This window comes from Lontra canadensis, unplaced genomic scaffold (assembly GCF_010015895.1).
Source record: "Lontra canadensis isolate GAN:19392208 unplaced genomic scaffold, GSC_riverotter_1.0 scaffold62, whole genome shotgun sequence".
In the NCBI taxonomy this organism is placed as follows: domain Eukaryota; kingdom Metazoa; phylum Chordata; class Mammalia; order Carnivora; family Mustelidae; genus Lontra; species Lontra canadensis.
In genome coordinates, this window is record NW_022631056.1 from 8,796,153 (window position 1) to 8,813,964 (window position 17,812).

The 17,812-nt window shown below is 37.1% G+C and overlaps 1 protein-coding gene across 24 annotated transcripts in view; it reads left to right on the top strand.

Moving 5' to 3' along the window:
• Positions 1 to 17,812, top strand: part of ROBO2 (roundabout guidance receptor 2) — a 1,669,704-nt gene that overhangs the window by 1,488,551 nt on the left and 163,341 nt on the right. For all 24 annotated transcript variants that reach the window (XM_032878035.1, XM_032878033.1, XM_032878031.1 and 21 more), the window contains 2 exons: positions 2,558 to 2,715; positions 5,525 to 5,645. In XM_032878035.1, the coding sequence (XP_032733926.1) occupies positions 2,558 to 2,715; positions 5,525 to 5,645 (279 nt within the window). The remainder of the gene's footprint in view (positions 1 to 2,557; positions 2,716 to 5,524; positions 5,646 to 17,812) is intronic.

Consider the following 17,812-nt stretch of genomic DNA (forward strand, 5'->3'; position numbering starts at 1 on the left):
GAGCCACCCAGGCGCCCTATTATTTTGTTTTATCTTGCTTATATTAAGGAATGGATCTACAAACCTTGGACACATGGAAGCCAGCATCAGAACATACCTATCCCTTTTTTGCAGTTTGAAAAGAGTAAAAATGGCTCTACTTTTCGCTAAGAGTAAGTTTGCGGTCTTCTGTGCTAGGACCTGATGAAGAGGATGTGTTCCCTTTGACTGTTTTCTTTGAGAGAAAGAAGAAACCCATTTGAATACCCCCAAAGACTTAGGGTGAAAGAAATGGTATCACTAAGCAAAAAAATGAATTAACTGAATGCTGTACAAACCCCAAAGAGCATTTTCCCAGTTGAAGAGGGTACAGTACCAATTATACTATTATCTCACCCTACTCTCTGGGTGAATAGTCTGAAAGCCTAAAATTACAGTTGATGTTAGATTTCTTGGCTTCATTTGCAAATTGGAGTCATTTTCTTTTTTGTGAATGCCGTAAACACATGTTATATTGTTTAAGAGAGTAGCAGTCCTTAGTTTGTTATGATATTTTTCTCCTTTTTGTCCTCCATGTCAAAGGACCTTTATTATTTTTTTTTTCTTAATTTGTCTTGTTGCACATTGATGTAACACTCTGTTTCTGAATGATTTGCAACGGCCTGGACTACCATTTGAGCAGAGGCTTTTTGGCATGTCATCTGTTAGGAGGCCAGTTCTAGAGAAGGTCCTTCAACTGGCCAGATGTGTCAGATTGAGGGACTGCCAAAACACCATTTGTTGCCGTTCCGGATATGGTTGGGGTGCTCACCACTTTGTTACCATATTTTTGCATGTCTTAACATTGCATAAATAGGCAGCTGTTCTGTATTTAGAATATAAATGAGTCACCAGCGTGCTTTCCCAGGAGGATTTACCTGCAAAAGGGAACCACAGTGTTAACCCCTTCCCATCCCCCTGCCTGAATGTCACATTTAAATGCACACTTCTCTGAGCCCATTCAGAAGCAAATCCTTATGCATATAAATCACACCTCTCTTGCCAGTGAGACAAGAGAACCAAAAAATGGGCAGCTCACCGTGCTAAAATGGAACACATTTCCTTAGCAGCAAAAGCAGTAAATTAATCAGCTTATAAACTGGGAGTGAGCAATTTGTGCTGAATTCTTTCTTACTGTTCCTTCAATAGGAGAAGAGGTTCTCTAATCTTGTAAAGGCTGTGACTTCATTAAGATGGAAACCCCTGTTAAAGGATGTGTTGCAAGAGACAAGAGAAGAAAAGCCCTAAAAGTCCTCGGTTGTCTCTCTCGAGCTATTTTCAGGCCAGGGAATGTTTATTTATTTGGAGAATTAAATTAACCTAGAGACTTTGCCCAACAAAGGAGCAGAGTGCAGAAGTAGGTCTCATTATAGGACACTAAAGGCAGTTGGTGTGTGACCCAATCCAGCTTGACCAATTTATGGATAGACACTGTATGTGCCTGTGTTTGTCTGTGTGTGTGTGTACATATGTGTGTTTTCCTTTCAATACGCTTAGGAAATAAAGTTGTCAGTGTTGGAATACAAAGGAATAGGAAAGTCAAGGTGGTTAGAAAAAGCAGAGGCAGTTGAGGTATACGGTATAGGTCCCATCTCAACTACTTTTTTGAAGGTTTCCCCTAACATAGTTTATTTGCTAAAGAAATCCAGCTTTCTGCAATCTGATAGGGCCAAGTCATTTCTCCGGGCTTTTCATCTTGCCAGCCAAAGAAAAGCACACACAGATAGATAGGTGACATTTGGAGAGCCAGGCATGCCAGATTTTCCGAGGTTACAATGAAGGTCCAACCTGCTGTTCTCCTAATGAAAGGAGGGGAAATTCAGAGTGGCCAAACTGCTATAAGGGATATCTCCGCTCTGAATGTCACGCTGCCCAGATGTCGCTTGGCAGGTGGAGATGCACGGAGAATGAAAATGTAGCCCTGTGTATGTGGGTGCTAGTGCATTGCAGGGTGAACAATGAGTCCATCTTCTGAAGTGTAAAGAAAACAGTGTGGATCTTGTCTCTATTTATGTCACGAGAAAGGGCATTCTCAAAAAGTGTTCACCCTATTTCCTCTCCCAGACTGACACGCATACATGCTCACAGACCACGCACGCATGACTTGTTTTGGGGTTTTAAGTATAACTTGACGATTTAGTGTCTTTATAGATATGTATGTATGTATGCTTTTTCTTTACAGGAAATCGGGTCTTGCTGCATAAACAATTTTGTATCTTGAGTATTAAATCTCAAAACTGTATCATGAGTCTTTCTTATTTTCCTTAGACTTTTCTTATATTTTAAATCAGATTTTGTAGCAAAGATGCATGATCCCATGGTCAGCCATTTCCCTGTTGAACATTTAGGCTGGCTCTAGAATGTTTTAAGAGGGGCATGGCTATGTTTCTTAGGAAATATTTAATTATGATTAGTATACCCGAAGTATGAAGTTACCTTTTGCAAGAGAAAGCGACAGTTACTGATTGTAACTGTTGATGTACTTATCAACAATGATGTACTCATTGAGTTTTCTTTCACTACCATTGTTTTTCTTTAGTGTTACGAGATGACTTCCGGCAAAATCCCACAGATGTTGTAGTAGCAGCTGGAGAGCCTGCCATCTTGGAGTGCCAACCTCCCAGGGGACACCCAGAACCCACCATCTACTGGAAGAAAGACAAAGTTCGAATTGATGACAAGGAAGAAAGAATAAGTGTGAGTTGAATTAAAATTAACTAACGCCTACAGAGATTGACTATCAAGTATTCAAATGGATATATTTTATTGCTAATAAAATTGTAGACCTGCACTGAATGCTAATTACCACTTACACTGCGTTGAAAGGACTGAAAAAGAATAACGAGAACTGAAACTTTAGGATGAGGCTTCAAAGAGACACAAATTATAGAAATCAAGTGTAGATGATATATTAATAATTGTACCAATCTGAATATGAAAAGATGAATATATAAATATATATGAATGTGGAAATGCATGTATATATATCTTTGCAGTACAAAGATGACAAAGCTCAACATCTCAAATGCATCTTTTGATCGTGTAGTATCATGTGAGTGATAAAGGGTAAATGGTGGCCCTAAGCCATATTAACTAGAACATTTCTTTTGGCACTATTTCCAAAATTATAAGAAAAAGTAATGTGACATAATGGGTACTTCAAGCACCTTTTCCAGTTTTCAGATTTAATATTTATAACTAAAATTTTATACTTGAATTCATTTAAAAGTTTAAGAGGTATAAAGTAAAATCCAAATAAACATGGCTTTTTTGGTTCTGCCATTTAGCTTCTGTAGAACAATAGTCTGCTTTCAGGGAAAATTGATGATTACGTTCATTACTTGATTAATATCAAAATGAGACCCTCAGAACATTGTAAAGAGATAGTGAAGAGGAATGGCATATTATTTTATATTTTTAGATGACCCACTCAACCTTTGTTTGTGATGCTTATGGGAACCAGTTCACTGAAATAGTAGATAATGCTTCAAAGTTTGGATGCTAGTCTTAATATAATTTTTATATTTAGTACAATTATTGAGAATAAATGTATTTTACTTAAAATAGTGTCTTCTTTAACTGAATGAATGTTCCATTTCTATAAAAAGTCCGTGTAGACTGGTATCTATAATCTTTAAAAGTATCTTATAAATGAAGTTTTTTTTTTAATATTTGCATCATGGTTATATCATAACATAGAACCAGATAGGTGATGTAAGAGATCACAACATATATTCATGTGATTCTGGCTTGAACTCTTGACACCATGAGGATCCACACTGCCAGGGAGAATTTGGTTCTCAGTGGTCTGTGCTTGGATACCAAGCATGAAAATATGCTCCTGGTGATAGAGTAAAATCACTGTTGAAGGGGTTCTAGTTCATGTTTGCATCATTTAATTTTCGCTTTATAAGAAACCACCGCAAAATACAGCAACTTATAATAACCATTTATTTAGACTATGATTCTGTGGATAAGATGACAATTCTTTATTCTGGGCCAGCTTGGCTGATCTTAGCTTGGTTTTCTCATGCGTCTGTGGCCTGGTTAAAAGATGTGCTGGCAGTTGGATGATCTAGGGTAACCTTACATGTCTGGCCATTGACTTATATTCCTCTGGGCATCTTGGTTCTTCTCATGGCCTCTAATTTTCCAGCAGGCCAGATCAGACTGGTTCCCATCATGGTCTCAGGATTCCAGCTATAGCAAAGAAAGACAAGTCCCAATTTGAGAACACTTTTCATCTACTGAAACATTGCTTTAGTTTCATTGGTCAAATCAAGTCATATTGCCAAACTCAGCTTCAGGGGGAGGAAAAATGGCCTCCATGGCCATTTTTATAATGCATAATTTATTATACTCCACTGAACATAATTAAGAACAAGTTGACAGTCTTTTCTTCCCATGTAAAAATAATATTGAAAGTCCCTTTCTGTGACATTACAAGTATCAGAGCATGAAATATATCCATTGAAAACATACCTACATGGGTTTTGTTTGCCTGTGAGATAAAAGTTAACAGAGGAAACCAGCATGTTCTTCTCTCCTCTTGAAGAACATTCAGTCATTGTGATGTTAAGATTGTCAAATTGCATAAATACAAAGAAAAAAAAATTGGAAAAGAAGCCATGAGATGATACACATACTGAAAATCTAATTCTGCTTCAATATCCTCTTTAAGAAATAGACATTTTAACATATGACATTGGTTTATTTGGTCAATAAATGCTTCTCATTTAGGAAACAATTAGGAAGCACCTATTAGAAGTCAATGATTTATACCAATTCGTACTCTCATCATTTAAAAATATATATATTTATTTTTATCCAACCTGCCCTCCTCTTCAGAAATTATCTCATACATACCGTCAAGGTAAGACATAGATAATTAATGCGAACAATTGATATTTAAGCTCCACGAAGGCAGAGGTTTATTATTATTTGGTTTACCCCTGAATCTCGGGCATTTAGAACACTGCCCAGCCCATAGAGGTGGTCAATAAATGGCTTGTTGAATCCCTTGGTGTCTGTTGGATTTCATTATATTACCAAAAGAGGTTATGTAGTGCTTCTTTCTGATAACAAATAACAATAGCCATTCATTCCACCTACTTCAGAGTAAGACCAACCATTAGGATTTGGTAGAAGCATTCACAAAAAATAGGACCAGACCCAGACAAAAAAGAAAAAGAAGGCCCAAAAGCATTTTCTAGAAAGGGAATATGAAGGCTTATCTTGAGGGAGAAATAAAGAGAAGAAAAAAATGCACGCAGGTTCCAAAGTAGGGAGACATTTTTGTGTCTTAGACACTGAGCTATTTCCTTTAGGAAAAAAATATTCTGCTTAAATATTCAAAATTATTTATTAGTCACCTTCTCTTTGCTGTTTATTTTACTTTCCATTTTCTTTCTCTCTTTTCCTTTCTTTTTTTTTTCTTTTCTTTTTTCCCCCTCCCTCTTTTCTCTTTTTTCTTTTCTTTCTTTCTTTTTTTTTTTAATTTTAACAGATCCGTGGTGGAAAACTGATGATCTCCAATACCCGGAAAAGCGATGCAGGGATGTATACTTGTGTTGGCACCAATATGGTGGGAGAAAGAGACAGTGATCCAGCAGAGCTGACTGTCTTTGGTAAAACTCTTTTCAATTCTAAATTGCTATTTATATATACTTTTCCTTTGATGTTTATTATATTCGTTGATACTAAACACCTGGTTGTATAGGGACAGGTACTTACGACATATGGTGAGTAATGAAGGACTAGATTTGCCTTGTTTTCTGGTTCTGTCTTTCCTCAGATGAAATCTTTCATCTGATGAAAAATAGAACTTTTGAAACAATAATTCATTTACTTTATTCATATACATTTGTAGGATTTGCCTTTCATCAGAATGCAAAAAGTTGATCTTTCTCAAATTCTGTTTGAGATGTTATATCTGTCTAAAATTTATTCACTGTGATGTACATATCAAGTATCTTTTATGTGCAAGACAGAGGGTACTTTTTTTTGGTTTTCTTCTTTTTTATTAGTGCAGTGCAAACATATTTCACTTGCTTTCTACTTTAAAATTTTTCAAATTGAAATATTTACAGTGTAGCTTTGATTTAAAAAACTAGCTAGCTGCATATGCACACACATACAGAAATGCATACATGTAATCAAAATTAGAAAAAACAAACAAATGAACTGTATTGCTGATGCAGGCGGGCTGGGTCCAAGAACCCAGGGGAAGATCCCACAGAACCAGCCAAGAGGGTCCTTGGCTTCACTCAGGATAGAAATCCAACGTGAGCCAGAGAAAGTGAAAATTTATTGTTTATTTATAAACAATAAACAAAAAATTTAATAAGTAAACAAAAAATAAAATAAAAAAATTTAATAAATAAACAAAAAAAAATTATTGTTTATTTATTTATTTATTGTATATTTATAAACTGAAAGAGTGTATTGTATAGTGTGAGTGACAGACAGAAGAGCAGACGAAGTGTCTGGGAGACTTGGAAAGAAGAATGAGTTCTGCTGTTGCTTATGGCTAAGGGTTAATATTAGAAAAGAGTATGGGGTAGGGGTGCCTGGGTGGCTCAGTGGGTTAAGCCTCTGCCTTCGGCTGAGGTCATGATCCCAGGATCCTGGGATCGAGCCCCACAACAGGCTCTCTGCTCAGCAGGGAGCCTGCCCCTGGACCCCCCTCTCTCTGCCTGCCTCTCTTCCTACCTGTGATCTCTGTCAAATGAATAAATAAAATCTGAAAGAAAGAAAGAAAGAAAGAAAGAAAGAAAGAAAGAAAGAGAGGAAGGAAGGAAGGAAAGAGTCTGGGGTATGTGTTCCTCCAGGAGTCCAGCGTAGGGTCAATCACGGGCAAGTATTGGGTGAACAATAGGTGTTACTCCATAAATTACGGAGGGTAGGGGTATTGATGCCAGCATCAGCCACGCTTAGTTTGAAGCTAACGTCCTGGGACATTTTGGGATCAGGTTTTCTTAGGTGTTAACGGGTGTTTGGGATCCAAGACAAAAACTCAGAGAATGATTGACTTTCTTGCTACCCCCTTGAAGTGGGAACGGAGCTTCTTTTGCAACATATGGAACATGAGTAAATGGGGCCTCCCAGAAAAACAGCAGAGATGGAAACATTGTAAAATGGAGTCCCTTCAGCTTCCCTAGTTCATGGCAATTATATTCATGTTTCTTTAGATTTAAGAACCCAGGGACTTTATTGGAGTAACACGATTAATGAACTAAAACTTGATTACATGTGGAGGTGCTTCAGTGGCAACTGGCTGAGAGTCAGACTCTTGGTATCAGCTCTAGTCTTGATGGGAAGAGTTGAAGCCCCGCTTTGTGCTCCAGACTGGGCGTGGTACCTCCTTCAGAAAAACAAACAAACAACCCCCACCCCCACATATCTTGATTAGATCTGTATCAGAGAAATTGTGGAGAAAGCACTAGGAAGGAGAGAACAGAGGATTACAAAAATAGCAGAGTAAACAAAGAAGGAAACTACTATAGGGCAGCTGTGGAAAACTGAAAGAGAAATGAAGTGACAGAAAATTAGGAAAATCTTAACATTTCCTAACGATACTAGAAAATGAAACATTCCTTTAGAAGTCATTGAAGTCCCATTAAGTCTATGTATAAATACACACAAACACACATACATATATACATATACAGACACATACATATGTGTATCTATCTCTATCTTAAAAGATTTAACTATTGTTGATATGTGATTTTTTTTAAAAAGACTTATTTATTTATTTACTTACTTACTTTTGAGACCGAGAGCGTGAGAATATGAGCAGGGGGATGGGCAGAGGAAGAGAAAATCTCCCAACCGACCAGCAGACTCCCTGCTGAGTGTGGAGCCCAACACGGGGCTCAGTCTCATGGCCCTGAAATCATGAGCTGAGCAGAAACCAAGAGTCAGATACCCAACCAACTGAGCCACCCAGGCGCCCCATATTTTGTGATTTTTTTTTTAACACAACAAATAAGTGTGATTTTTAAATAATTTTTTTGTGCTGGAAAATAATCTTCCGGTTCTATGAATTATGGTAAGATTTTATTGCTGGTCCTGACTCCAGAGCATGTTTGAGGGTAGCTTCAAAACCCTGCACGCTTTCTGAAAAGAAATTTCTTTTGCAGTTTGAGATGTGCCATCCCGTGGTGTAAAGGGAGTGCCACGACGCCAAAGAGTCATATTATGATTTCCATCACATTTAGAGTGTTAAGATGTGCTTTGTGAATATGGACTCGAGTGCAATCCTCTCTTTCCAATCACTCTAAGTACCGGGTAATCTCTGGTAATATTCCTTATGGATACTAAGCAGCTTGAAGTCCCAAATGACAGAACCCAGAGAAATCCCATAGTTCATTAAAGGAATTGAGTAGTAAAAGTAAAATTCTTCAAAATATGCACGTAAATTTCTGTCCTGCAGAGCTCAGACAAGTATCAGTTTGCCCTTAAATTTCATGCAGTCAGCCTTAAGAGTCTCAAAATGTGTTTCGCTCCATAATGAATAAAATACAGTTTTGCCTGGTAAGATATGAAATTAGTGGTCGCTGAACATTAGCATTGAAAACCCACAAGTGCAGCTGTTCTATTTAAAGAAACGCTCATTACTATTTTTCTGTAACTGCCCACAAGCTTTGGAACAGAAAAATGTTGCATTATAACAGTACATACTGCCTTCAGAAGGAAATTGAAAGAGTTTAATGTCATTACCCAAGCAATCAGCCTTACCAGAACGTGACTGTGTTATGAAATATTCACCCTGTGTTCCCTAATGGTGGGACAAGAACTACAGGAGATTCTTAAATATGGTGGGACTAACAGTGGAACTTCTAAATTATTTTGAAAATAACTTTAAACCAAAAAGATTGAATCTGCCTAGTGGCCGTACCTCTGGAAGAATTGATTTAAGAAGCTGAGAACATTTATCTGATGGTGTAAACTAGTCAGAACTGACCCAAGGGGTTCTAAGTACAATATTAAGTTGGAGGGAAAAAACTCAAAAATTTCCATTACTGATAAGAAAACAACATATCTAGAAATAAAAGATAAAAATAGTAGTGATTGTCCAATTCAAGGACTGACCAGGATTGCATGAGAAAGGTCTCTTCTGTACTTTGCTCGATTCTGAGAGAAAAGAACTAGTGTGCTATGAATAGTGGAGACTTCCTTATGTCATTTTGGTGCTTTTCTGCCCAGTACATGTTTTCTAATAAACTTATTTACATTTCATCATTGTTAGATATTATTTCCGACCTAAGGTTTATCAACCTATAACTGGTTATACTTTACCCCTCCCCCACTCTCAATTTTATTCTCAAGTAGCAGCAATTCTCCTTTAAAAAATTTGGCTACTGTAACCCCTCTGTAGCTACAGAAAATTCTTACAGAAAATTAAAATATGTTATGCAGAAAAAGTAACTGATAGTATTAATTGTTCAAAAAATATAATTCACTTATAAATGACAAGAAAAACAGCAAAAGGAGTTACAGTAGATCTTGGTTAATACAAAAGCCTTTGGCAAGTATTTGGATTTTTCATTTTCAAATTGTTACTCTGCCATTCGCCATGCATCATTTTTTTCTATTAGTTCTTTAATATTTGTTGGCCATACTTAACAGCTTAGTTAAGGGGGCAGTACCAAATCTAAAATTAAGAATTAGACATCACAGTGTTAATGGACACTAAAATCTGAGAGACACTCCAGATGCCTTCATAAAGAATACTCCCTAACACTTTACGTATGTTAATTAACTTCTAAATGTCCTGCAGTCAGAGAAACTAGATGCATAATTAAATTTCTAATTATAGGTAAGTTTGGGCTGTTATCCAAAATTTAAGTGTCAGTTAAAAATAAAAATTTTTTTAATGATTTTTATTTATTTATTTTTAAAATATTTTATTTATTTACTTGGGAAGGAGAGGGAGCATGAGGAAGGTGGAGAAGCAGAGGGACAAGCAGACTCCCCACTGAGTGCCGGTCATGAAATCATGACCTGAGCCAAAGTCAGACACTTAACCCACTGAGCCATCCAGGTGCCCTTGAAAAGATGTTTTATTTTTTATTTATTTTTATTTTTTAAAGATTTCTATTTATTTATTTGAGAGAGAGAGAGAGCACACAGAGGAGAGTGAGAGGCAGAAGCTGGCTTTCTGGTGAGTGGAGAGCCTGATGCAGGACTTGATCCCAGAACCCTGTGATCATGACCTGAGCCTCAGGCAGATGCTTAACCGACTGAGCCACCCAGGTGCCCCTAAATGATTTTTAAATGCTTATCAAAGTAATCCATGAAAAAAAGACTTCATATGTTAACACTTCTAATAGACATTAGAAGTGTTACTAAACTGAAAATGAAATGCAGAAATGTCTAGCCCTACCCCTTTTTCCAATACACACACACACACGCATGCACATATTCCTCATCTTTGAGCATTTCTACAAGCCTGTGTTGTCTTTTTCTTCTGAGATTTATTTCCATGTTACTAAATATGTCCTTATTCTGTAGTCTTATGCATTATTTTGACTTCCTATTTGTAAGATGATGGTTTGGCTCACTTATATCCCCTTCCCCACCTTCTCACCTCCATTTTCCCTTCTATCTGTCCTTCCATATATTGACTTTAGAAACATTGGTTGTATTAAGATTCAGAATTTGAGTTATGATAACCATGTAAATATGGACTGAACTTAGTGTTTGCTATTATGATGGCATTTCTTTTCTGGCATTTATTTGTTCTTGAGTCAGTAATAAACCTATTTTTTTCCTTTTATGGGTGTTCATCTACATCTGTCATGAGTTCTTGAAATCTCTAACAGAAGGTTTAAAGTCCTCTAAACTCTACTTAGCTATTAAATCCCCTTTTGTACAGCCTTCCTGGAGGCCTCAGACCTCCTGCCAATCTGACTGGGCTACTTTAGATCTTCTCCAGAAGCTCATGCTGATGGATATTTATCTCCCTTTTTCTCTCGTCTTGGATTCTGTTTCCTGCACTCTGCCTTTGTTTCTGTAAGTCCTTTATCAGAATAGTGTTTCTTTCCTGCCTTCTATCTGACTACAGCCTAGAGCAAATTTTAGGGCAAAATGCATGTATTCTTTCTAAAACTTAAATGATATTTTGGCTGGTTATAAAATTCTAGTTAAAAAAAAAAAGTTGGTCAGAATATTAAAATCACCACTTCAAAATCATTCAGCTTCTGTTGTTGCTCTGAGAAGTCTACTGAGCTTCTGACTCGTATGTGATCAGTTTTCTCTCTTTCTTTCTTTTTTTCTCTTTCTGGTTCTAGTACTATATCTTTATTCCAGTATTCCGAAATGTTTTAATACTATGCCTTCGTTTGGCACTTTTTTTCATTTATTTGCTGATGAGCAATTGTAATCTAAAAACTATCTAAATAATTAAGGGAGTTATATTCTCACATCTTTTTTATTCCATTTATATGTAAATCATGTATTTGTTAATTTGATGTTAAACCTCCAGGTCTTTTTTTTTTTTCTTTCATTCTTCCTTATTTATTGTATTCTGTTATTGTTTCATGGAAAGGTTAAATTCTTTTGCATCTTAGGATCTTACTAATCCTTTTTTCAAATATAATTTTCTTGTGATGCTTCCTGCTTTTATTTCTTCTGACTTACTCCCCACCCCCTTCCCTGCATTATTGTATCTTTAACACTGGAGGCTTTCTTCAAATGGCCAGTGATCTATTGTTGTTCATTCATATTTAACTGCTGTTCATCAAAAAGACTATTAGAATCTCTGTGTCAGTTGATGGCTTTCAGGGTAGGGTAATCAAATTGAGAAGTAGCCATTTCATTGGAGATCAATACAGAGGATGGATCTGGTGATGGTGATTTCCAGTTATTAGAGGAAAGATTATAGGCAGTGGTGGCCTAAATGTAGTTGAGATACTGGGAAACAAAGCTGTGTGAGAAGAGATCTTGGTACCAAACCTTAGGAAATGTCCAACTTTTATGGATAACCTGTGGCCCTCATGTAAGAATTCCAAATATAAGGCATCATTAAAATTAAGATAATTATTGAGAGCAATATAGTTCTTTTAAATACTGTTTACTTGCAAACGTTAGAACAGCAAACTATTTCTTGTTCATTCTCTCATTTAACAAAATTCTACTGAGCACCTCCTATGTGCCAGGCCCTGTTTAAGTGTTTAATAAAGTAATAAGATGAGTAGCCGTATGCCCTGCTCCTGGCAAACCTTGTGCATTACGTTATCAGCAAGAGCATGAAACTACAGTGAGAGAAGCATTTTCTCCTCCAAAAACATTTACCTATGTTTGTCTTTGCTTCACAGGATGATTTCTCTCAGACAAAGAAAATTCTTGGCAAGAAAAGAAATTATGCACCCAGGATTTATTTAATCACATTCAGGCAGACTGATCATTATCATCTGGTCTGTTTTGGAAGGGCACAGTGATTCACATTCAGTGGCTATCATAACCCCATCCCCTCATGCCTGCCCGATTAAATAAAAAGAGACATACTGGGGCACCTGGGTGGCTCAGTGGGTTAAGCCTCTGCCTTCGACTCAGGTCATGATCTCAGGGTCCTGGGATCGAGCCCCACATAGGGCTCTCTGCTCAGCGGGGAGCCTGCTTCCCCTTCTCTCTCTGCCTGTCTCTCTGCCTACTTGAGATCTCTGTCAAATAAATAAAAAAAAATCTTTAAAAAAAGAAAAAAAGAGACATACTAAGGCTAGCCCTCTGAGTTCCCGTTTTAATAGACACCATAAGGTGGCGAGTGCTTCTGAGTCAGCTGAAGTTAAAGATAAGGTTTACAAGCACTGGTCATCTCTTCTGTCCTTTTATTCCATAGCTGTGGTCCTGTGGGACTTAAAGGACTCTACCTACATGATTACTGCTGCAACACCACTTTCACAATGTCAAACAAAGTTTTTTTTAAACATTGTTAAGATGATCCCAGTAATAGCTGTCATGACACAGCCATTGCCAATTTCATCACTAGAGTCAAGGACTGCCTGCAGTTGAAAACGGAAATTTTGTTCACTGGGGATTTAATTTCCTTCATTGTCCCATGTAAATAAGAAACTTAAGAGAGATTATGCAACCGCATTTCAGACTTACCGTATTTTGTATGAAAGCTAACATTTTGTTTTCGGAACATCATTGACACAACCATAGTGAGACTTGGCATTTGATGTTATTACAGCCCTACAGAGTTGGATTTTCCAGAATGCCAATTTGAGATTAAATTGACCTGACTACTTAAAAGCTGTACCACACTGTCAAACAATACTAACGTCTCAAGAGAGATTGACCCTGTAAGCAAGTTATGCAGGTGATTCAAATCCAGTTAATCTCACATTAAAAAAAAAATGTTAATTGCATTGGCAAAGACATTGCCTCCGATCACTTCATGGCTATATAATTAGGGATCAGGCCATTCGGAGGGACTCTGATCTAATTGATAAGCAGTCAGAAAACAGCCCTTGAGGTTTCTCCCCCTGATTTTCAATATGTGATCAGACATAAGGTGGTAACGTGGAAAAATCAGTGACCTTATTTTACATGCCTCAAAATTAAGTTTGCTCATGATTTAGTAGTTCAAGATGTTTTCACCTATATTTAATTGTGCAAAACTTCCCTCATGGGCATTAATGAGTACTGAATATGATTACTTATCAACTTACTTTCTAATGCTGATAACTTTGCATTTATTTGCAGATGATTCTGACACAAAACAGCAAACCCCAAGACATTTCCTTATAATTTTGCAAATTGTGTCTGAAAGGGGCATGGCTTTATGTTTGGCTCATGATAACAGTGGTCACTGCAGTGGCAAAGCCTTCAAAAATATGCTTTCCACCTGGACAACTTCTTTGGTCTTTAATATTCATATTTCTAGTTTTCATATGTTCTGGAAATAAAGTCTAGTTAAGGAAACTGGAAAATAATTCTTATAAAAAACATATTTCCGTTTAAATAAATATAGGCAAACCTACAGTTTTTAACATACTGGTTTTTGTAGGCAGTTAAAATTGAGGTAAAAGGTGAATTTAGTATAATTAGCAGAAAACAATTGGAATAATGAATAATACAATTTGCAGATAATTACTATAATGGGTGCTGTGGAAATTCCCAGAATAATACTTTAAAAGTTGTGACCAGACTCTAATGTATTAGTAAATGTCTATGTCACTTTGTTGAAAGGTACAACTGAAGATACTCAAGTATGAAACCCAACTTGATGTGCCCTATATGTGCAAATGACTTTTATCTGGCTTATTCTTTGCATTGTCTTTTTTTTTTTTTCTTTCCTATCAATTGAATTACATTTTCCCTCATGAGCCAATGTTAGGCTTCCAAAAATTCTATACCACATACTCCCCTATGGTTATCTAGTTGCTAGGCAACTAGACTCTGCTTGAGGGCAGAAGGAAATAGTGAAAGTTCATTGCGAAGTTGGCCACCCCTGCTGAGTTCATCAGAACAGCAGCAGGAGATCCTATATCTTCCTTCTTCTTGAAATTATAAATTAGGTGCCTTAACGTGTCTCCATACAAAACAGTGGGGCTTAGAACACATAGGATGGCCCAAAAACCCTCAAGGATCCTGACAGTGTCCCAAGGATGAAGAAACAACTTTGCTTTTAGTAACTCTGGTTTTGTAACAAATCTAATGTAAAGTTTACCCTTTGGATTAATTACATTCATATGTTGCAATTTTGTGACAAGTAGCATCTTAAAGGAAGCATACAAAAATTTGGCCTGAAAAATATCCATGTGTGTTTTAATGGAACTAGTCTTACATACTGTTATAAAAATTAATTCATAGTTAGTATAATGTCATGAAAATTTTCTATGTTACATAGATGACAGAGAGAGAGGGATAACTTTATCATTCCAATGACCTACTAGTTTAGCAACATATGAATCTGCCACAATTTTTCTTAAAAGCACCCATTTTCCAATGGTTGGGAAAAAAAGCACCCATTTCCCAGTGTTGCTACAATGATCCTATGTAGTTCTTCTATTTTTGTTGCAATTATCAATTATCAAAATTATTCTTTTCTCCAATATTCACATTTTCTTTCATTTTCTTATTGATCATTAATGTTGCCATGTCCATCTTATTTCTGATTTTAGTAGGCATGTTTTTAGCATATTATTTTTAAAAAGTTTTGCATTTGCTTAAGTTTTGATTCCTTTTTTATTCATTTTTTAAATCCAAGAGCTTTTCAATATCTACAGATGTAATCATATTTTTTTCTTTTTCCCTTCTAATATGTAAGCAGCCTCCTTTATCTTCTTTTTTTTTTTTTTTTTAAAGATTTATTTATTTGACAGAGACACAGTAAGAGAGGGAACACAAGCAGGGGGAGTGGAGTGGGTGAGGGAGAAGCAGACTTCTTGCTGAGCAGGGAGCCCAATGTGGGACTTGGTCCTAGGACCCTGGGATCATACCTGAGCCAAAGGCAGGAGCTTAATGACTAAGCCACCCAGGTGCCCCAGAAACCTGACCACAGTGGCATAAGGATAAGGATAAGGTGTTCATTTTTCTCCTATCTACCATTTTTTTGTGATGAAAGGATCCGCGCGTGCACACACACACACACACACACAGCCCATAACCATACTCCACGTGCCAATCTGTTCCAATTTGCTAAATAGAAATGAGGATCATTCTAGACTTTTCTTCTTCAACCTTCACATCTGACTGATCACTCAGTTCTGTTATCTCTTCATTCCGTCCCCTTTTCCATATCCATAGAACCACTCTATCAGTCGAAAGCTGAAATAATTTCTTACAAAAACCATTTGACCTAATTCACTATTTCATGTTTCTCTTCCAGTTCTTCCACAGACCTGCCGACACAGTCTTTTCTGCATGTTATTAGAAATGTTGCTTTTTTATTTAAAATCCTTCAGCAGCTTTCTTGCACTCCCAGGGCAGAACTCATATTCCTTGACATGGCCTATAAGACCTTCATGGTCTCGCCATTCCCTAACTAGCTTCATCTGTCTAACTAGCTTCATCTCCCTGATGAAACCAAGCTGTTCACCAGCAACCAAGCTCAAAGTCTGCCATAGGAAAAGCTGTGTTAACATGTGCTAAATGAAAGAGCAGATAAGGAGAATGACTTCTCTCCATACACTAGGTTGCAGCACAACACACCCATTAGAATCAGAGTGGGCGGGAAGAGTCTACTGACAGATGATTTCTCAGTTTCAAGCCTTATTAACAGTGGCTTAGCTCTCTCTTTTAACCTTGAGTCGTTGCAGCTTTTAGATGAATTAGATGAATGTCCCCAAGTGATGGGAAAGAAAAAGTTAATCCTGCTCCCTGTGCTCATGATTCACTTGTGCTGTTAGCATTCCAAGCACTCACACAGGGATACTGTACTTAACTCTGTTGCCTATTTGCCGCCACAAACAACGGCTCAGTATCAACCGGCCACTGCTAAAATAGTTTTTTGGAGCACAGGGTGTCCAGGGTTCAAAAGGATAATGCTAAATCGGGGCACCTGGATGACTCAGTCAGTTGAGAAACGGACTCTTGATTTTGTCTCAGGTCATGATCTTGGGGTTGTGGAATGGAGCCCCGAGACAGTCTCCATGCTCAGTGCGGAGTCTGCCTGTCCCTTTCCCTCTGCTCCTCCCTGACTCGTGCTCTCCTCTCTTTCTTTCAAATAAACAAATAAAATCTTTTTTAAAAAAAGGATGATAGTAAATCATTCCATCCAACATGCAGATTTGTTCTGCTGTCTTTGAGGGAGGGGCCTTAGCTGCTAATTGATTCTGACTACCTAAAGTCTTTAGGAGCAACCTTTTTTTTCCTTCCAAGTTTTTATAGGTTATTTCTAAATTCTGTGTTTAAAAAAGCACTGCATGGGGGCACCTGGGTGGCTCAGTGGGTTAAAGCCTCTGCCTTCAGCTGAGGTCATGATCCTGGGGTTCTGGGATCAAGCCCCGCATCGGGCTCTCTGCTCCTCGGGGAGCCTGCTTCCTTCTCAGTCTCTCTCTCTCTCTCTCTCTCTCTGCCTCTCTGCCTACTTGTGATCTCTGTCTTTCAAATAAATAAATAAAATCTTAAAAAAAAAAAAAAAAGTACTCCATGAAAAGTTCTGTTTGCCTGTTTCACAGTTTGGGATTTTGAGGTCTCAGAGTGCAGATATGTAAGCATATGTAGGTTGCTCTTTTAGAGAAAATTTTGATCCATACTGTCAGCTTCCCTGGGGAGAGATGGAGTTGTCTTCCTTCTGAATGCCAATGATTCTTGACTTTACTGCAATACAATATGTCTCTTGCAATTTACACATTTATTTTATAAATACAGATCTTTATTTAGACAATAAAATTATATACATCCTTCCTATACTCTTAATATATGCTATTTGAAGTGATTTATTTTCTTTAAAGGTTTCTTGCTAAATATGTTTTAGTTTTGTTGCCATTTGTTTGACATTTTTAAATTGGGTTTGAAACTAAAGTCTTAAGTGACTAAATATGGCCATATGGCCAGATAAACTGTGTCAATTCCCAATGGATTTCATTTTTCTTTTCTCTGACTTCTCTTTCTACTTCAGTAAGTAGCACTATTGGACTCTCTATGATTTGGAGACATGTGCTAATAAATACTTAAATGGTAATGTTTCCTGTATCAGACCATTGTCAGAAAGGGAAGAAACTAGATAAGAACTTACAGTGCTTAGAAATCCATAAAATGACCGTGTTTTATATTTCTGTTAGGTGGTAATATTTTTATGGACAAGGATTGATTGTTTTCCTAGCCTTATGTAGAGGGG